The 22,087-nt window shown below is 42.0% G+C and overlaps 1 protein-coding gene across 1 annotated transcript in view; it reads left to right on the top strand.

Moving 5' to 3' along the window:
• The window catches only part of CLPB (ClpB family mitochondrial disaggregase), a 135,450-nt gene that overhangs the window by 3,603 nt on the left and 109,760 nt on the right, over window positions 1-22,087 (top strand). Inside the window, exon 2 of the mRNA XM_016208489.2 lies at window positions 291-342. Coding sequence (XP_016063975.2) covers window positions 291-342 — 52 coding nt within the window. The remainder of the gene's footprint in view (window positions 1-290; window positions 343-22,087) is intronic.

Genomic DNA, 22,087 nt, shown 5'->3' on the forward strand with positions numbered 1-22,087 from the left:
CACTCACTTTATTGTGCTTCACAGATGTTGTGTTTTTTACAAATTGAAGGCCAAATCTTCCACCAACAAAAAAGATTATAACTCACTTTATTGTGATAATTGTTTTATTGCAGTGGTCTAGAACAGAACACGCAGTATTTCTGAGGTATGCCTGGATCTTGGCATCATTTCCCTTGTTAAAGCCCATGTTTCTGAAGTGCTTCTACTTTCACTGTCTTACTGGACCCTCTAAGCTGCCCTGAGGGGTAGGTCCTGGCCAGGGATCTGACCAGTGCCCCCTCTCTCTTCAGATGCAGCCCTGATGGAAGCTGCTCGTGCCAACAATGCTCAAGAAGTCAGCAGGTGAGTGTTGAACCCCAGGCCTTGCTCTCCCCCATAGGAGGGGCTGAGTGAGGTGGACCCCTTCCTCTGGCGATGACCGTCTTGGAGGAAATCCTCACAGTAAGCTAGGAACTGAATCCTGTAGTCAGAGAGTTACCTGTGCTCTCTTTGAGAGCCCTGTGTTCCATTTTTTTACTCCAAACACTCCTGGATCCTTCCACTCTTTTGTTCTTCACAGGGTGTGGTTTGGAGTCCCCTCTGCATCCTGTGGGTTCTTCACTGAATCTTCTAATTTGTTATTGTCTCTTTGTGGAACTGGCCATGTGTTAGTGCTTGTTGCGTCAGTGGGGTGCAGGTGGATACCCATGGAGAGGCTTGGGGATTTGGGAGGGAGCTGAAAGAGACCACTGGCCAGTTGGATATGAGGCTTATTCTTGGGGCAGGGACAAGACTCAACTCAGAGATCAGCCTGGTGCCAGGAGCAGAGCAGAGTTTGTGTCCAGGATGGATGCTCAGATTGGGCCTGCATAGGGCATCAGCATGGGACTGTTGGTTAGGGACAGAGGTTTTGTTGTTGGTGAAACTAGTAGCACTCACGGGGCCTAATCTTGGCTGTTTTTTGGCCCTTTGCATAGAGCTACATGGCATAGGACACTTCCCCCTTCCATGCTACCACGTCCACATTTTAGATAGGAAGTCTGATGTTTGGGGTGGCTAGTCCTGCACCCAGTTCCACATACCCTTCATGTTCCTCCCCACTTCAGCTGCCTGAACATATGAGAAAATGTTGAAAGGCAGCTACAGCCCCTACCAAGACTTACTGCTTTGATTCCCTTTCATTTTATCTGCAGCATTATTGATTCTCAAGGGTGCTTTTGAGTATTAATGTTCAAGGCTTAGTTTTTAATAAACCACTTTTGGAAGTATGGGCTGGGAGTTGTTTCGTAGCCTAATAAATATGATAGAGCAATAGTTTAATAAACATGCGATGATGCATCTTAAAAACCAAGCACAGATGTCAGCTTGTTGTTATAAGAGCCATTCATAACCACAGGCTGTGTGTGGCATCTTCATTCCCCCAGAAACAGATGAGCCTCACTTTCTTCTACTGCAGTACAAGGGAGGGAGGGGTGAGACTGGCTAGGCCCTCTCCTGTCAGGCCTCTCCTGACACTGGAATCACCTGTTGGTAACTGCTAAGGGCTCTCAGGCTGCTGCTTTTCTCTGGCAACCCAATGTAGGCAGCACGTTTGCAGAGTGGCAGTGCTGTGACTCCACCTTTCTTCCATCAATAGGCAGACTGAGTTTAGCTCTTTCAAATACACGTTTTTCTAATAGCAATTAAACATCTGCCCAAAGATAGAGAAAGTGATGGGATTTATGGTGTATGTGTGACTCAGCAACATGCATATGTTTGTGTGGATAGGGTCTGTAGGGGCCTTTCATGTGTGTCCCAGTCTCTCACCTGCTTTTCTCCTGACTCCTCTTGTCCCATCTCTCTTGGTTGTGATGACTCAGAACCTTCCTTCAGTGTTTGTGAGAGACTCTACCCTGTAGCATAACAGTCTCCCCCTTTCCCTCCCCCCTCCTCCCCAGAAGCAAAGAGCCTGGAACAAACTGAGCAAAGGCAGGGGGCAGAAGATGCTGGCTGGCTGCTGGCCCAGTGTCATGTTGATGCTGCTGAGGTGGTACTTGTGCAGAGTTGCAGGGTGGGGAAAGAAGGAAGCCAGAATGTACAAGTTCTGGAATGCCCATAGTAAGGAGTTTTGAATTCTTATCTTATAATCACTGGGGAGAAATGGAATATTTTTGAGCAGGGAAATTGCCCAGTTAGGGTCATTCAGAAGGGTGAAGGATGAACTGAATTGGGGAAAGACTGAAAGCTGATATGTTAAAAGGCTGTTTTAGTAAGACAAATTCAAAGTAATGAAGGCCTGAATTAGGACATTCTTCTCTCCTTACCCCTAGCAGTTCCTGCATATGGATGAATGAGCCGGCCTTTGCTAGATACCTCGAGATTGGTATGTGTGTGTGTGTGTGAGACCCAGACCCTGGTTTCAAGAAAAACAGACATGTAACCTACCAATTACAGTTCTTCCTGCTAATAGAGCTAGACCTAGAGGTGGGGGAGAGAGAGTCAGCCATCCTTGCCAGAAGGAAACTTTCTTGAATTCCTACAGTGGGTCCTTATTTAGCCTTTCTGTGTCCTAGACTCTGCATAGGTGCTTCACATTACTCTTAATTTCTTTGCCTGCCTGCCTGTCCTGGCCTTAGCTCTGCCTGACAGACCTGCCTATAGCAGGATAGAGTCCCATTGTCAATTTAAAAAACACAAAATTTACACAGTTTATGCATGGTTGGGTCACCATGTGTATGATCAGTGTGGTCAGTGATATCAGTATTTGGAATAAAACTCAGACCTGGTGAATAACACTGCCTTCTACCCTTCATTCCCCTTGACCTCTCTGGGGCTCTGTGCTGTGTGTCTCTGCCCTGATGTCTCCTTACCCTCCCCAGACCCTTGGGACAGCTCTGGATAATGAAGGGGAGTGGCCTGAGGCTCTTCTGCTCAGAGGGGAGGTGCTTCATTCTCTTTAAGGGCACTCTGGAAGCTACAGATCCTGGGCCCTGGCCCTGGCCCTTTGGCCTTCCACGTAGACAGCCCTCTGTACTTTCTGCTCCTCACCCTCTACTTAAATCTCCCTAGCCTAATAGGCTCAGCTTAAGTGCTGCATTCCTTGTGAAGCCTTCCCTGACTCCTCCCAGCTGGGTGTGATCTCCCCTTCCTTTGCCTCACGCCTCCCTTCTGGTCTGGGAGAGAATGAGGGTCATCTAGGAAGGTATGTGCCAGTGTGTGGAAGGAGAAGCAAAGTTGGAGGTCAAGTGAGAGAAGTAGGGCAGAATGTCAGGACTGAGGCATTCAGTCCACAAACAGGAAAACCAGTGAGGCTCAAATGCTATCTTAATCAGGAACAGATAGGGAATTCTCAGAGTTTGAGATGATTAAGCCAAGAGCTCTGGATAGATGCCCTGATGAGTGGGCACTCTTGGTCTGCTTCATGTGGGGCTGGGTAACTCTGTGGCTTGGGCTTACCTGGCTAACAGGACAGGGCGGGATCTGCCACTTTCCACACTCTTGTTCTTTATATTAAGAAGGTTGTGAGCCAGACTTCACCTTAAGCCACTGGATTGTGTGCCTCCCCAGGGCAGGGACAAGGTTAGTTCCTGTATTCTCTAGCACAGCGGAACTTGGGGAAAGTTGCTTTTTACTGACTTTTCAGCAGACCAGAAACAGGCAGTCCAGAGTCTTATTTCCATACTCCCATTGGCTCTATTAGAGGGAGCCTGGGTCCCTTCCTCTTCCCTTCCTCTCTTCCTTTCTCCCTGTGTCACAACTAGTTTCTTCCTTCTCCTCCAGGGCACTTAAACCTTGTTAGTGTGTTCAGCTTTTCAGGAGTGAAAACCTGTCCTGGATCCCCTGTCTCACCTGTCAGTAGCATAAGCAGGTCGCCCTGCTCCTGGGCTCAGCCCAAACCTGAGCCTGGCTTCTAGACTCAGGAACTAGTCACCCGAAACCAGGGCACAGTGTAGACTGAAGGCACATCTGTCCAGGCTCAGGCTGAGCCATACAGGAGCTGGGAGAAGTGAGGCCTCCTGTTCTCCCTCTTCTGAAGATCACATTTCCTTCAGAACAAACTTGGGTGAAAGACAACACCCTTACCCATTTCCCTTCTCCCAGCAGGGAGCTGGGCCTCTCTGCTGAGACCTTAACTCAGTTGTTTGTTAGCCCAAATATTTTCTAATGAAGGAAGCCTGATGGTATAAAACCTGGACTTCAGACTGCCTGCCCTTTCTCTCCAGGATTCATTTGTTCATTTGACAAAAATATACTAAGGGCTGGTCATGCTGGGTCATATGCTTGACACAGGGGACACTTGACCAAGCATGATTCCTGCCCTTGATGAAGGAGACTGGGGAAGACTGTAATAACACAGTATGGTCAGTGCTGAGAGACAGGAGGCCAGAACATGCCTCTGGCCATTCTGGGGGACCAGAGAAAGCGTTCTAGAGGAGATGGCACCTAATTAGAGTCTTAAGATATCAGCAGGGCTTAGCAAGTAGAAGGGGAAGGCATTCTAGGCAAAGGGGTCAGCATGAGTGGTATCACTAAGACAAGAAATAGCCTAGGAGGGTGTGTGATGGGGAGGGAGAAATTGCATACTGTTTGGTGTTGCTGGATCACATTCTGAGGCTAAGAGGGACTGGAGGTAAGTAAGGACCTGGTCTTGAGGGTATTGTCCATTTGTCCCACAGTTATTCATCTGTCTAGCCTGTCCTCTTTGCCTAGCCCTGAACTGAATTTGTGTTGGTGGCAACACAATGAGGAAGGAGAAGCAGTCCGTGCCCTGGAAGAGCTCTCTAACTCCCTTCCTAGGTGAGGAGGGAGCACCTAAGTCAAAAATTGAGAACCAGCAATACAAGGCACACATTGCCTAACTTCTGTGAGCCCAAATAATGTGGAAAATGATAATGCCTATAATGCATAGAATTGTAAAGTACTTATTATTAGTAATAAAATTATTACTTCAACCAATATTTATGAGTGCTTATTAGGAGCTAGGCATTAGGCTGAGTTCTGGAGATACAGTAGTGAACAAGGTTGGTGCAGTCCCTCCCCTCTTGATACTTACAGTCTAACTGGGAGCCAGATGACTAATTATGCAATTATAATTATCTTCTTCAAAATGAGTACAATTTGTCTTTTCAACAAGTGGTGTTGTGACAGCTGGATATCAATGTGCAAAAACTATAGTTGGAGCCCTACCTTACCCATACACAAAAGTTGACTCAAAATGGATCATAGACCTAAATGTAAGACCTAAAACTATGAAACTCTTAGAAGAAAACATAGGAGTAGATAAGTTGGACTTTATTCAAGCTAAAGATTTCTGCTGTGTTCAAAGGACACCTTCAAGAAAATGAGAAGACTGTCCCACAGAATGAGAGACAATATTTACAAATCATATCTGCTAAGAGATTTGTATCCAGAATATATAAAAAATCCTTAAAACTCAATAATAAAAATGATAACCCAATTTAAAAACGGACAAAGGATCTGATTAGACATTTCTCCAAAGAAGATTCAAATGACCGAGAAGCACATGAAAAGATGCTTAGCATCATTAGTCATTAGGGAAATGTTAGTCAAAACTGCAGTGAGATACCACTTCATACCCATTTAAGATGGTTATAATCAGAAAGACAGGTAATAGCAAGTGTATGAGGATGTGGAGAAATTGGAACCCTCATCATATATTGTTGGTGGGGTTGTGAAATGGTGTTAACTGCTTTAGGAGTCAGTTGGCATTTCCTCAAAATGTTAAACAGAGTTACTTTATTGCCCAGCAAGTCTACTCCTAGGTATATATCCCAGAGAAATGAAAACATGTACATTAATGTACTTTCACATGAATGTTCATAGCAGCATTATTTAAAAAAAATTTTTTTTTAATTGATTTTAGGAAGGGGGAGGGATAAAGAGATAGAAACATTGATGAGATAGAAACATCATTTGGCTGCCTCCTGAACACCCCCTAGTGGGGATCAAGCCAGCTCCCCAGGCATGTGCCCTGCCTGGAAATTGAACTGGTGGCCTCTTGGTTCATGGGTCAGCGATCAACCACTGTGCAACACTGGCTGGGCAGCATTATTTTTTGGCCATATTATTCATAATAGCCCAAAGAGGGAAACAATCCCATAGCCCATTAACTGATGGATAAATAAAAAACATGATGTAGCAATTCATTTGTATTATTCATCAATTCAAAGGAAAGAAGTACTGATATACGCTACAATATGACTCAACCTTGAAAAAAAAAAAGTATTACGCTAAGTGAAAGAATTCAGGCACAAAAGACCACATAGTATATGATTTGATTTATATAAAATACCCAGATAAACAAATCCATAGAAACAGAAGGTAGGTTAGTGATTGAAGGGATTGGAAAGGTTGGATTTGGGAGGGACCATAGCACAGTGGCTCTGAAGGCCATGTTAATGATGTTTATTTTTACTAATAGCAGTGGGCAACCATTGAAGAATTTTAAGCCTCTGTGTGTGTGTGTGTGTGTGTGCGCGCGCGCACGTGCGAGAGGAGAGACAGACATGACGTGTGTGTGAGAGAGGAGAGACAATGACATGACATGATTTAGATCTGTAATTTTATTTTTATTTTTCTATCGCAGTTTACATTTGATATCATTTTGTATTAGTTTCAGGTGTACAGCATAGTGGTTAGACAATCATATGTTTTACAAAGTATCCCCACCCCCCCGGATATTTCCAGTACCCACCTGACACCATACATAGTTTCTTACAATATTATTGACTATATTCCCTATGCTGTACTTAGATCCCTTGACTATTTTGTTACTACCAATTTGTACTTCTTAATTCCTTCACCCTTTTCACCCAGTCCCTTAAATCCCCCACCCCCTGGCAACTATCAGTCTGTTCCCTGTATCTGTGAGACTGTTTGTTTTGTTTGTTCATTTATATTCTTCTTTAGATTCCACATGTAAGTGAAATTATATGGTTTTTGTCTTTCCCTGATTGACTTATTTCACTTAAAATAATACCCTCTAGGTCCATCATGCTCTCGCAAATGGTAAGATTTCATTCTTTTTTATGGCCGAGCAATATTCTATTGCATATACATACAAAGCTTTTTCATTAGCTTGTCCATTGATGGGCTTCCATATCTTGGCTATTGTAAATAATACTACAACGGACAAAGGGGTGCTTATATGTTTTCCAACTGATGTTTTGGGTTTCTTTGGATGTATACGCAGAAGTGGAACCACTGATCATAAGGCAGTTCCGTTTTTAATTTTTGAGGACCCTCCATGCTGTTTTTCATAGTGGCTGCACCAGTGCAAGAGGGTTTCCTTTTGTCCTCATTCTTGCCAACACTTGTCTGTCAATTTATTGATGATAGCCATTCTGACAGGTGTGAGGTAATATTGCATTTCTCTGATGATTAGTGACATTGAGCATCTTTTCATGTGTCTATTGGCCATTCGTATGTCCTCTTTGGAAAAATGTTTGTTCAGGTCCTCTGCCCACTTTTTTTGTTTTTTGGTGTTGAATTGAATAAATTCTTTATAAATTTTGGATATTAACCACTTATCAGATGTATTATTGACAAATATGTTCTTCTGTTCAGTCGGTTATCTTTTCATTTTGTTGATGGTTTCCTTTGCTGTGCAAAAACTTTTTAGTTTGATATAGTTCCATTTGTTTATTTGTTTCCCCTGTCCAAGGAGATATAGCAGGGAAAAAATATTGTTAAGAAAAAGGTCATAGATTTTACTGCCTATGTTATCTTCTAGGAGTTTTATGGTTTTGAGTCTTACATTTATAAGCTTTTAATCCATTTTGAGTTTATTCTGGTATATGGTGTAAGAAGGTGGCCTGGTTTCATTTTTGCATGTATCTGTCCAATTTCCCCAACACCATTTATTGAATAGACCCCATTGTATGTTCTTGCTTCCTTTGTCAAATATTAATTGACCAAATAGGAATGGGTTTATTTCTGGGTGCTCTGTTCTATTCCATTGATCTGTATGTCTTTATGCCAGTACCATGCTGTTTTGATTACTATGGCCTTGTAGTATAGTTTGATATCAGGTAGTATGATACTTCCAGCTTTGTTTTTCTCTTTCAAGATTGCTGTGGCTATTCAGGGTCTTTTGTGGTTCCATATAAGTTTCAGGATTATTTGTTCTAGTTCTGTGAAATACATCATTGGTATTTTGATAGGAGTTGTGTTGAATCTATGGATTGCTTTGTGTAGTATGGACATTTTAATGATGTTAATTCTTCCTATCCATGAGCATGGTATATACTTCCATTTATTTGTATCTTCTTCAGTGTCTTGTAATTTCCTGAGTAGAGGTCTTTTACCTCTTTGGTTAAATTTATTCCTGGGTACTTTTTGATGCGATTGTAAATAGAATTGTTTTCTTAGTTTCCCCTTCTGATAGTTCATTGTTGGTGTATAAAATGCAACTGATTTCCAAATATTTATTTTGTATCCTCCAATTGTACTGAATTCATTATCAGTTCTAGTAGTTTTTTGGTGGAATCTTTAGGGTTCTCTATATACAGTATCATGTCATCTGCATATAATGACAGTTTTACTTCTTTTCAATTTGGATGCCTTTTTATCTTTTTCTTGTCTAATTGCTGTGGCTAGAACTTCCAGTACTGTGTTGAATAAGAGTGGTGAAAGTGGACATCCCTGTCTTGTTCCTGATCTTTTAGTTTTTGCCCATTTAGCATGATGTTAACTGTGGGTTTGTCATGCATGGTCTTTATTATGTTGTGGTATGTTCCCTTTATTCCTACTTTGATGAGAATTTTATAAATGAGTGCTGGATTTTATCAAATACTTTTTCTGCATTTATGGATATGATCATATGGTTTTTCTTCCTTTTGTTTATGTGGTATATGACTTTAATTGATTTGCGGATACCGTACCAACCTACATTCCAAGACTATAATACCACTTGATCATGGTGTATGATATTTTTAATGTATGTATTGTTGGATTTGGTTTGCTAATATTTTATTGAGGATTTTTGCATTTGTATTCAACAGGGATATTGGCTTATAATTTTCTTTCTTTGTAGTGCCTTTATTTGGTTTTGGAATTAGGATAATGCTGCCTTATAAAATGAGCTTGGGAGTCTTCTGTCCTCTTGAATTTTTTGGAATAGTTTGAGAAGGGTAGGTGTTGTTGTTCTTTAAATTTTGGAGCCATCTGGTCAAGGACTTTTGTTTTTTTGGAGTTTTTTAAATTACTACTTCCATTTCATTGGTTGTAATTGGTCTATTCAAATTTTCTGACTTTTCCTGATTCAGTGTTGAAAGATTGTATGTTTCTAGGAATTTATCCATGTTGCCCAGGTTGTTCCAAATTGTTGGCATATAATTGTTCATAATATTTTAAAATGATATTTTGTATTTCTGTGGTGTCAGTTACTTCTCTTCTATTTCTGATTTTATTTATTTGGGTCCTCTCTTTTTTTTTCTTGATGAGTGTGGTTAAAGGTTTCTCAATCTTGATTATCTTTTCACAGAATCAGCTATTGGTTTAATTTTTTGTATTTTTTTAAACTCTATTTTTTTCCTTTTTATTGAATTTATTGGGGTGACACTGGTTGACAAAATTATACAGATTTCTATACCTGAAATCTGTATAATTTCAGGTGTACAATTATACAACATATCATCTGTACACTGTATTTGTGTTCACTACCCCAAGTCAAGTCTCTATCCATCACCATAGACTATTTCTTTTACTTCCACTCTTTATTTCCTTCCTTCTACTCACTTTGGACTTCGTTGTTCTTTAGGTGTAAGATTAGATTGTTTATTTGAGATATTACTTGTTTCTTGAGGTAGGCTGTAATGCTATGAATTTCCTTCTTAGGATTGCTTTCCCTTGTCCCATAGATTTGGGGTCATTGTGTTTTCATTTTCATTTGTCTCAAGGTATCTTTTGATTTCTTCCTTGATCTCATTGTTAACCCACTTATTATTTAGTAACATGTTATTTAGCCTCCATGTGTTTGTATGTTTTTCAGGGTTTCTTCTTATAACTAATTTCTAGTTTCATACCGTTGTGGTCAGAAAAGATGCTTGAGCCATTCCCCTCCAGCTGCAGGTCCAGGGGCTCAGGCAGGACTTGCCACTTAGCACGTGCGCGCGTCAGGTCTGCTGGCCTAGCCCTTGCTGTGTCCCAGGCCAGGGAGGAGCAGCCTCCAGAGGGAGATGCTGGCCAGGGAGGGAGTCCCTGTTTCCGCGGTTCATTCCTTACTTTTTCCTAACTCAAGCGACAACCTGGTGCCCTCTTCAACTTGCATTTGTCCACAACGCCGGCGGGAAAGAGGGTACGGTTCCCTTTCTCTGGTCCCGAGAGAGCTTGAGACAGGAGAAGTGATGCCACCAAGAAGAAACGAGAAATACAAACTTCCTGTTCTGCTTCCAGAAGGCAAGGTTCTGGATGATATGGGAGGAAAGCAGTGGGTGCTGGGCAAGATGATTGGTTCTGGAGGATTTGGATATATTTAGCTTTCCCCACAAATAAACCAGATAAAATGCAAGACATGTAATAAAAGTGGAGTATCAAGAAAATGGCCTCTTATTTTCAGAACTTAAATTTTACCAAAGAGCTGCCAAAAAAGAATGTAGGCCTGGCTGCTGTGGCTCAGCTGTTGAGCATTGACCTGTGATCTAGGAGATTGTGGTTCGATTCCTGGTCAGGGCACACGCCTGGGTTGTGGCTCAATCCCCAGCAGGGGGTGTGCGTGAGGCAGCTGATCAGTGACCCTCTCATCACTGATGCTTCTATCTCTCTCTCCCTCTCCCTCCTCTCTCTGAAATCAATAAAAATATATTTTTTAAAAAAGAAAAGATGCTTGATAAGATTTCAGTCTTCTTAAATTTACTGAGACTTGTTTTGTGTCCTAACATGTGGCTTATCCTAGAAAATGTTCCAGGTGCACTTGAAAAGAATGTGTATTCTGCTGCTTTGGGGTGAAAATTCTCTGAAAATATCTATTTTATCCATCTGGTCTAGTGTGATATTTAAGGCTGCTGTTTTCTTGTTGATTTTCTGTCTGGAAGTAGATCTATAATTTTAAAAGGTCACTCTGGTTGCTCCATGGAGGAGATACAAAGACATGGTGTCATGATCTAGGTCTGTAATTTTAAAAGATCACTTTGGTTGCTCCATGGAGAAAAGATTGATAGAGAGCTGTGGTAGATGCAGGAAGACTGGCTGAAAGTGACTGGAGTAGTCCAGACTAGAGAGGATGATGGCAGGTGGTCACATCTTGGATAAGATGTCAGTAGCAGAAATGGAGAAAGTAAGCTAGACAGGACTTAGTGATGGGTTAGAATGCTATCAAGGCCTGCAACATAATAGGTACTCGATAAATGAATGTTGACTACCTGAAAAGAATTGGGGAAGAAGGTGTTAAGAATGAATTTCAGTTTTCTGGCTTGATCATCTGCCTCGATGCTATTGCCATTCACTGAGATGAAAATACTAGAGGTGGACTGGGTTGGGGGGAAAATATTTTAGGCCTAGGTTAGGGGAAGAGGATTTTGAGTTCAGTTTTGAACATGCTGAATTTAATATGCCAGTGAGATATTCAAGTAGAAATGTCAACTAGGCAGTTGAATGTATGGGTCTCTTTTACTTTTCTTGCTATACATATCATACTGCCTTGCAAAATTTCCATCAGTTTAGAGATTTTTTTTAAAAAACACATATGTTTTTATTGATTTCAGAGAGAGGAAGGGAGAGGGAGAGAGAGAGAGAGAAACATTGATGACAGAGAAACATCCATCAGCTGCCTCCTGCATGCCCCCTACTGGCCACAACCCAAGCATGTGCCCTTACTAGGAATCAAACTGGTGGCCTCCTGGTGCATCAGACAACACTCAACCAACTGAGCCACACTGGCCAGGCTAGAGATTGTTTTGATTTCTGGTTTGATGATTTTAGAAACTAAAGGACTTAATACCAGCTCAAACTTGCTTACCAGATACCTTTGGAAAAGAGTCTGATTTGGTTTGTGGTTCAGGAAAGAAAAAAGGGTTGGGTTTTGTTGAGGGCTAAACACATTTATTTTAGATTTGCATTGATGGCTTGGTTTGGTTCTTGTCCCCAGATGCCTCAGGTTGGGGCTTGAGGCACTTGCTGTCCATGTGCCAGGATTAAGGTGTCCTGAACGTGCTTAGCTACAGCATAGGTAAATGTTCTGCACATTGATCCAGGGATTTTATCTAATTAACAAAAACCCTGGCTGGTAAACACATTTGACTGTCTCGAGGCCTGAGAGAGGCTGTCTGTTTATCAATTGTTCTATCATTTAGGCTGAATGGGAAGATATTAATGATGGCACCAGAGCAACCAAAACATCTCGTTTTCTTAACCAATAAGTATGTAAATGTGTCCTTGTGGCTTGCAGTAGATTGAAACAAAAGCTTTATCCTAGACTGGCCATTTTAAACCTTTTTAATCTCATAGCACACCTAAACTAATTACTAAAATTCTGCAGCACACCAAAAAATATATTTTTTTGCCAATCTGACAAAAAATTAGGTATAATTTTGATTCATTCACACCAGACTATTGAATGGCTATTGTTGTGTTGGCTGTTGTCATTTTTTTATTTGACATTCTAAGGGAAAAGAGGTCAGTGCTCCTGATTCAATAGTCAGGTATTGCATGTTTTTAAAATTTTTGTGGGGTCCTAGTGGGTTGCTCAGTTGGTTAGGGCTCTCATCCTGATATGCCAAGATTGTTGGTTTGATCTCTGGTCAGGGCACATTCAATCAACCAATGAATGCATAAGTGAGTGGAACAACAAATTGATGTTTCTCTCTTTCCCTTCCTTTTTCACTCTAAAATAAAAAATTTAGTTTTAAAAAAAATTCTTACAGCACACCAGTTGAAAATTGCTGTCCTAGACCAAAGGTCAAGGCCTAACTGGCATCACTCTTGTAATTTGATCCTTGTCTTTAGAGTTCTCTAAGATCATCACACCATTTTTTCTGAATGCTAGGGTGTAAGCCACACAGGCTTTTTGAATGGTGGGATGCTGGAAAGCAGCACAATGTTACAGAAAGAATACAGGATTTTCAGGATTAGAAGACCTGGGTTCCACTTCTAACAGTTACTGACTGGCTCTGTGACCCTTAATAAGTCATGGAACCTCCTTTTTTGAGTCTAGTGTCCAAATCTTATTAATGGGGTTCCCACTGAGAACTTTGAAATATAGTGTTAAGCTCTGCAGAGAAAATGGAATTCCTTTGGGAGGATTCAGGTCACACACTCAACTACCAGGGTTTAGTCAAGTGGGCCTTCACCAGACAAACTGTTCTGCAATGTGGCCCAGGGCCTTGCACCTTTTCTGAGGTGTGTAACCTGTTGAGGCCCTGCTTGCTTGCTCCCTGGTGATGGAAAGCAATTGGGGGAGATGGGATTAGCAGATTTTTCTGAACTTGATGGGTAGGTGAGCTGTGGAAGCAGCCAGTCAATTGCCCAGAAGAGCCCAACAGAGTCAGATGGTTGGCCATGTCCAGGAGCTGAGAACAGCAGGGCCTATAGGGAGGTTTGGGAGGAGGAGACATGTCTCTGAAGGGAAGCCCAGCCCTGGGATTGAGCCACTGCTTCTTGACTGTGTGGCCTTGGGCTAGTAGTTTCTTAACTTCCTCAGTGACCTCAATTATGAAATAGGTGTTTTTTTTAATCCTCACCTGAGGATATGTTTGTTTGTTTGTTTATTTATTTATTTATTTATTTATTTATTTTTAGAGAGAGGAAGTTAAAACTGAAACTTGTGGACACAAACAGCAGTGTGGTGGTTGCCAGAGGGAAGGGGGTGGGGGGTGAAAGGGGTCTTAATATATGGTGACAGGAGAAGATATAACTTTGGGTGGTTGGCACACAGAGCAATATACAGATCTTGTAACATAAAAACCCACACCTGAAACCTATATGTTCATATTAACCATTGTCACCCCAGTAAATTTAATAAAAAATAAAAGAGAGAAAGGAAGGGAGAGGGAGAGAAAGAGAGAGAGAAACATCAGTGATGAGAGAGTTGTCATTGATCAGCTGCCTCTTGTGCTCCCCCCACCAGGGCTGGAGCACCACAACCTGGGCATGTGCCTTGACTAGGAATTGAACCATGATTTCCTGGATACTAGGTCGATGCTCAACTGCTGAGCCACGCCTGCTGAGCCGGAGGATATTTTTTCCATTGCTTTTCAGAGAGAGTGGAAGGGAGAGAGGGGGGGAGAAAGAGGGGAACATTGATGTGAGGGAGAGACACTAATTGGTTGCCTTCCACACGCATCCTGACTTGAGCCAGGGATTGAGCCTGCAACTCGGGTATGTGCCCTTGACTGGAATCAAACCTGAGACGCTTCAGTCCATGGGCCAACGCCCTAACCACTGAGCCAAACCAGCTAGGGCTGAATATTCAATTTTTACTCTCCATATTTTTCTTAAGCTCTTTTTGTGGGCATTCAGAGATCCCAGACTGATGAATCACAAGGTAAACACAAGGTAAATTCGTATTAAAGTGAAGGAAAAAAACATAGCCTATTATGCTTAGTTTTATTATTTTTTTTTAAGAACCCACATATATCCAGAATTTTATTTAATGTTTGTAGCATATTTCTTTTTTCTTTTTTTAAAAAAAATGTATCTTTATTGATTTCAGAGAGAGGAAAAGAGAGGGAGAAAGAGAGATAGAAACATCAATGATGAGAGAGTCATTGATCAGCTGCCTCCTGCATGCCCCCGACTGAGGATCGAGCCCGCAGCCCGGGCATGTGCCCTGACTGGGAATCAAACCCCGATCGCCTGGATCCTAGGTTGAAGCTCAACCGCTGAGCCATGCCTGGCTGGGCTATAGCACATTTCTTTAATAATAAGTTTTGTAAATTTTATATTTATTATTTGTATGTGCACATTATAAAATAAAGCAACATTTTAATAACTTAAATATTACTATTAGTGGCTGATGTTTATTGAATGCCTTTTTTGTGGCAGACATTACATGAGGCTTTAATCACTAAATCCTCACAACTGTACTAGTAATATAGCCCCATTTCACAGATGATGAAACAAATTCTGTTTGCTTAAGTAATTTGCCCACTTAGAAGTGGCCTACCACTTCTTTTTATAGATGAGGAGGCTGTGAGGTTGGAAACACAGAGGCTTGCCTGGGTCTGTTTCCTCTCAGCACTCTTCCAGGCTGAGAGAAATGTTTTCTGGCTAAAGGGAGAACCATTTCTATCTGCCTTACTGGGAGCCCACAAGGTTCCTGAAGAGAAAATGTCAAATCCAGACTCCGTATCTGTCCTCTCCCAACTCTCCTCTTCACTGATATCCCTGCTCCCACTTGCCAGCCATGCCTGCCTTCCCATCCTTCCCAAGAACCCCCATGCCTGTTAGACTTGGCTTCTCACTGTCCAGACATACAGCTTACTAAGTCATTCCTCCTATGAACCTTTGCAGTGCTTCCAACTCCACCCCTGTCCTTCTGTCTGTCTAGATCCTATTCATGCTTTATTGCCCTTCCTCTTCCAGAAAACTCACCTTCAATAGTAGTAATAGCTGTATTAAATGCCCACTCTATGTGAGGCAGAGTATTAGATACTGTATTATCTTCATTCCTTGCTGCAGTATTGCAAAACAGATTGTGTTATGTCCATTATCTAGATGAGACAACTTGAGGCTCAGACAGATTTAGTGCTTACTACCTCACAGCTAGTAAGTAGAAGAGCTATGATTTAAACTAAGGCCGCATGAATTCAAAGTTTGTGCTTTTTCTGACTGCAGTTCATAGCTTATTCTAGCCCATGTTGATCGATCTTATCAAAATTCCCACAGCCTTAAAGTCTGAGCCACACAATATCATGTTTAGTTTGTACCTCCTTGCCTTTCTGCCTTGCTTCATCTCTGTGTTTCCTCACCTAGACTGTGCTGTCACAGCAAGGTGGATGGCACCTCCTCCTGCTTACACCATAACTAGTCTCACAAGGCTGAGTGGGCACCCAGAAAACACATAGTATAGATGGAGTCTGGCCGGTTGATTGATTTGTTGAATGAAACTCTGTTTATTTTCCAGAGGCTACCCAGCAGGAGGGTACAGCAGCTGGGCAGGCTGACTGGTCTCCAGGATCCTCCATTCATGTGGATGGGAGGCCCAGGAAGGCTGCATAAGAATATTCTCTGAGGCTGAGCTGAGGCTTCATCTCAATGCCTTTTGTTTGGGGGGATAGCACCCAGGCCTCCTGGGAAGTCTGTGTTTGACCAGCCTTTGCAGATGGACAGTGAGCCAGGAACAGGATATGAAGCACACAATTGGGGGTGGCTCCTGGAAATCCCAGGGGTTCAGAGTCCAGCAGGCAGAGCAAGATCCTTCCCAGGACCCATCTGAGCTCAGTCACAGCCTCACCCCCTCAACCCCCACCTCCCCAGTATGGGTCAGACAATCGAAGGCACTTTTGTCTCTGGCCTTACTTCTTCTCCAGTACTCAAGTGCCCTCTTTAGATTCTCTGATGGGCAACATCCTGCCCTCAGTTGGGCATCTCTAGGTATAAGGCACTTTCTGCCTCCTGAAGGATAAGGAAACTTCATTTATTCTTTTTCATTTTGAGAGATAATTCACATATCATAAAATTCACCCTTTTCAAATATACAGGTCAGTTTTTAGTTATTTTTATAAGTTTATGCAATCATTGCCACTGTCTAACTCCAGAACATTTTCATCACTTCCCACTCCACCCCTAAAAAACCCAGTCCCGTTAGCAGACCCCTCCTCACATTCACTGCTGTGAGAATGTAAAATGGTGTAGCCACTTTAGAATACAATCTGGCAATTCCTCAAAATGTTAAACATGGAGTTACCATAGGACCCAGTAGCTCCACTCCTAGGTATTTGCCCAAGAAATATGGAAACATACATTCACACAAAAACCTGTACACGAATGTTCATAGGAATATAGGAATGTTCCCTCATTTCTCCCTCCCTCAGACCCTGGCAACTATTAAGCAACTTTCTGTTTTGGTATTTGCCTATCTGAACATTTCATGCAAATGGAGTCATTAATATGTGGCCTTTTGTGTCAGGCTTTCACTTAGCATGTTTTAAAGATTCACCATGGTAAAGCAGGCACCAGTACTTCATTCCTTTTTATGGCTGATAATATAGATATACCACATATTATTATACATTAATCAATTGATGGACATTTGGGTTTTCACTTTTTGGCCATTATAACTAATACTGCTGTGAACATTCCTATGTTCCTATGAATATTTGTGTATAGATTTTTGTGTGAATGTATGTTTCCATATCTCTTGAAAAGATATCTAGAGATACCTAGGAGTAGAATTGCGGGGTCCTATGGTAACTGTTCAACATTTTGAGGAACTGCCAGACTACTTTCCAAAGTGGCTACACCATTTTGCATTCTCACAGCAGTGAATGTGAGGGTGAAACAGAATTTATTTTGCATTCTCACAACAGTGAATGCCTGATTTCTCCACATCTTTGCCAACATTTGTTATTGTCTATTTTATTATAGCCATCCTTGTATATGCAAAGTGATATCTCGTCGTGGTTTTTATTTGCATTTCCCTGATGGTTAATGATATTGAGCACCTTTTTATATGCTTATTGGTCATTTGTGTATCTTCTTTGGCATTTATTCATCTTTAAGGCTCATTATGAGCATATGCCCCATTCAGCATTGAGGAGCATAAAGATGTATCATGATGACCTTTACCTTTTAAGGAACTTGCCATCTGGTAAGACAATTATAATTAGTACATATGAGAAGTTAAGATTTCATAGACATGGTGACATTTAGTCTGGGCCTGGAGGTAGGTAGTATTTGGATGCAAGGAGCTTGGTGGAAAGACATTTGGGGCAGTTGGAGTAATTATAAGCAAAGGCACTTTGTAATTAGAAAAATATTTTATCTTGTGATGAATTCTGAATCAGTTCTGAGTGGGACAAAAGTAGGTTTACAGTTCTTATGGAAAATGATACAATAATAAATAACAATATAAGAACAAACTCTGTTTCATGTACTCACAACTGTAAACCTACTTTTGCCCCACCCTGTATCTGTAAAAGCACCTGGCATAGCACTTGACACATGATGGGCTGCTGTTATGTACTTAGGTCCCTCTACAACTCCCTCTTTGGTCTTCACTCAGTCCTCAAGGACTACACTGCTTCCTTTTCCTGTTCCAGACCTTTAAATATTAGGAGACAGAGCTCTGAGCCAAATAAGCCTTGGTACCCTGAACTGTGGTTTCAAGTCTTCTCCCCATCCTAGTCATTTTCTAATGAAATGGGAACAAAGTTTTTGGTGTCCCTTCTGAATTCCAGTGTGGCATGACCACACTGTGAGGAGCAGGGCAGTGATCCCCTTTGTTAGAGATTTTATGATTCTTTTAATATGGCCTGAGTTTGCATGAGCTTTCTTGGCATCTGCATTGTACTCCTGGATTTTGTTAAGCTTGCAGGGAGCCCAGCCTACTGAGAACCACTGCTTCCTCTGTAACCTTTTGATTGGATTTGTTTAACATAAAGGTGAGACCACTTTAAAGCATTGTATTACCATGTGACTATGAGAGTGGTTGTGGTAGTATGGCGACCACTGTGAAGAAGAAGGAGAAGGAGAAGAAGAGAAGAAGAAGGAGGGATGGATTGGGCCTTCCTCATCCTGAGTTTAGGAGAAGAAGCTCTCTTTAAGGGGGAGGTTCTAGAAAGCAGAACTAATCAAAGAGTATCGCCATCCCTCAGATAACTTCCTTTTCACTTAAGGCTTTTCCTTCTTTGTTGTTTTCTGTCAGTTGGTTAGTACCATCAGATACATGTCCTATGCTGGCCCCAGGCTTATGTAGGAAAGAAGGGAAGAAAATGGGATATGTGCTCTAGAAGGTGGTGTGGTTCAATAGAGGAAGCATGGGCTCCCGGCTGCCATTTATGGGCAATCTTAAGCAAATTACCCTCTGTGAGACTCATGCTCCTTCTCCAATCACAGGATCAGATGAGCTCATACATGTCAAGTGCCTAATGCATAGTAGGCCACTCAAGAAATGTGAACTTTTTTGAACTCCACCATTCAAGAGTTTTGCAAAACATGAAGAGCCAAGCATTCTGTGTGCTCACTGACCCTGTACAAACAGCTCTTAAAGCAACTGTTATACTTAAAGCACTTACTTGTGTACTTGTCCTATTTTCCTAGCCCCAGTTCAGACTGGGAGCTCTTTGTGGACAAGGACCATGTCTGATTAATCTCAGGAACCAGCACAGAGTCTGGCCTCAAGAAGAGGCTACTTGCCCTAGCCAGTTTGCCCTAGTCAGTTCAGCCCCTGGACTGAAGAATCTTGGGTTTGATTCCTGTCAAGGGCACATACCCTAGTGGCAGGCTCAATCCTCATCCCAGTCAGGGGTGTGTGCGGGGGCAACCAATCAATGTGTCTCTCTCACATCAGTGTTTCTCTCTCCCTTCCACTCTCTGAAAAGCAATAGAAAAAATAGCCTCAGGTGAGGAATTAAAAAAAAAAAAAGAGGCTACTTAAATTTTGTTACTGGAGTGAATCTGAATTAATGAAGGCCAAATCTTTGCCCCCACTGTATGGGGGCCAGATATTGTGGTTGGCTTTGGACAGCCTATTCTTTTTTTCTTTTTTTTTAATATATCTTTATTGATTTCAGAGAGAGGAAAGGAAAGGGAGAGAGAGAGAGAGAGAAACATCAATGATGAGAGTCATTGATCAGCTGTCTAGCCCGCAACCCAGGCATGTGCCCAGACTGGGAATCGAACCCTGATCACCTGGATCCTAGGTCAATGCTCAACCGCTGAGCCATGCCTGGCAGGCTGGACAGTCTATTCTTTACTAAAAATCTCATGAAGTTCTGGAGCTCGGCAGTGGAGGCTCACAGGCCAACCCTGTTTGAGAAGTTTGAGCCACCTGTGTGTCTCAATGCCATACTGTGACAAGCTTCCTGGCAACCAGCTAGCTGCCCCCTGCCCTGTATAGCAGCCTAGAGTCCTGCTGTGGAGCCAGTAGGTGGCGCCCATGGCCCTCTCCCGTGCTTCTGCCTAGACAGGCGTCTTCTCCTTGTCACCAAAGCATCTGCTAACTGGGACATAGCATGTAGCCCTGGGCAGAGGTACCCAGATGAGGGTGCTCTAGGCCACCCTCTCCCCTTTCTGGCCTTGTGTTGGTGGTTTTCTTGTTTTTTTGAATCTCAGCCATGGCACACACTGCTTGGGGAAGTGGAAATGTTTCCCATAGAGGATCCCTGGGGATCATTAGGGGAATCTGCTTCTCCCATCCTTTCTGGCATAGCCTCTGACTCCAGGAAGTTGTCCCTGTGGCTCTGTTGCTCTGCCCTACACTCATATGGCACTTTCTTCCAGGGCCTTGCTTGTGTTTTAGCTGCTTGCCAGATTTGTAGCTGTCCAGTGAACACCGTAAAGTCAAGGACACTGCAGAATTAATCTAAGTGCCCTCAGTATCCTGACCAGAGAAGTACCAGTCTCATGAGAAGTTTGTGGAATGAATGAATAAATAATAGGAAGTAGTTCTTTAAAAAATTGTTATCCACATTGAAAGACATTCTACAAACTAGCTGTACTCTGCAAAAATAACATTATGAAAATCAAAGAGAGGCTCAGGAATTATTCTAGAAGAAAGGAAACTGAAGACACATGCAATGCTTTATTCCAGTACTGATCCTGGCTTATATCTGGTGGAGGTGGGGGAGAGATTGCTATGAAGGATCTTATTAGGGTAATTGAAAAAATTTGAATGTGGGCTGTATATTAGATAAAAATGTATCAATGTTAACTGTTCCAGATTTGATCATTATTGGTTAGTGATTATGTAAAAGAATGTCCTTGCACTAGGAAATACATGCTGAAGTATTTGGAAGTAATGGGGCATAATGTCTGAAACTAACCCTCACATGGTCCAGGAAAAAAATAGAGAGGAAGGAGTGGTAAAGCACATGAGGCCAAATGTACCGAGAATCTGAGTAAAAGATATATGAGGGGTTTTTAGATGCTATTTTTATAACTGTTCTCTAAGTTTGAAATCATTTAAAAATAAGAAGTTAAAAAAATAATCTATACACTTTAGCGTGTGCCAAGTTTCTGCTAGAAACTGTAAGAGGACAAAGAAGGGTTACCCCAGCACTGGACTTTATTACATTTAATTCAGCAGTATTCATTGATATTCTTTTTTATTTTTATTTTTTTAATTTTTATTTTTGTTTAAAGTATTACAGATGTCCCTTTTTCTCCCCAGTGACCCGTCCCCCCCCCCCATTCCTTCCCCCTCCTCAGTCACTCTCCCTACCATTGTCCGTGTCCTTAGGTTGTGCATATATGCATATAAATTCTTTGGTTACTCTCTCCCCCTTCACCCCTCCGCCCCCCTCCATCCCCCTGACATTCATCAGTCTCAACTATGCTTCCATGTCATTGAATCTATTCTGCTCATCAGTTTATTAAGTTCTTTAGATTCCACGTATAAGCGAGATCATGTGATATTTTTCTTTCGCTGCCTGGCTTATTTCACTTAGCATAATATTCTCCAGGCCCATCCATACTGTCCCAAAGGGTACCAGATTCTTCTTCTTTATAGCTGCATAGTATTCCATGGTGTAAATGTCCCACAGCTTTTTAATCCACTCATCTACTGATGGGCATTTGGTCTGTTCCCAGATCTTAGCTTGTAAACTGTGGTGCTATGAACATCGGGGCACCTATATCCTTTCTGATGAATGTTTCAGGATTCGTAGGATGCATTCCTAGACATCCCACGTAGTAGACTTTTCACTGATACATCTCCTAGGGCAAGAGAAACAAAGGAAAAAATAAACATATGGGACTTCATTGATATTCTGATATAGCTCCTCCGTGGTGTGCCTTTGAACAGATAGAACAATAGTAACATTTGGAAAGTGTAAGTGTTTTCACATACATTGTTTCCGTTGGTCATCTCAGCACCCTTGTTAGGTAGGTCTGGCAGGCTGATGATGAGGTTTAGAGAGGTAAACATGACCTGCCCACAGTCACACAGCCTGGAAAAGACGGGTGCAGGCTCCTACTCGGAGCAGTCTAATCCAAGGCTGATGTTTCTGAA

Source organism: Miniopterus natalensis, chromosome 11 (genome assembly GCF_054644295.1).
Source record: "Miniopterus natalensis isolate mMinNat1 chromosome 11, mMinNat1.hap1, whole genome shotgun sequence".
NCBI classification, from domain to species: domain Eukaryota; kingdom Metazoa; phylum Chordata; class Mammalia; order Chiroptera; family Miniopteridae; genus Miniopterus; species Miniopterus natalensis.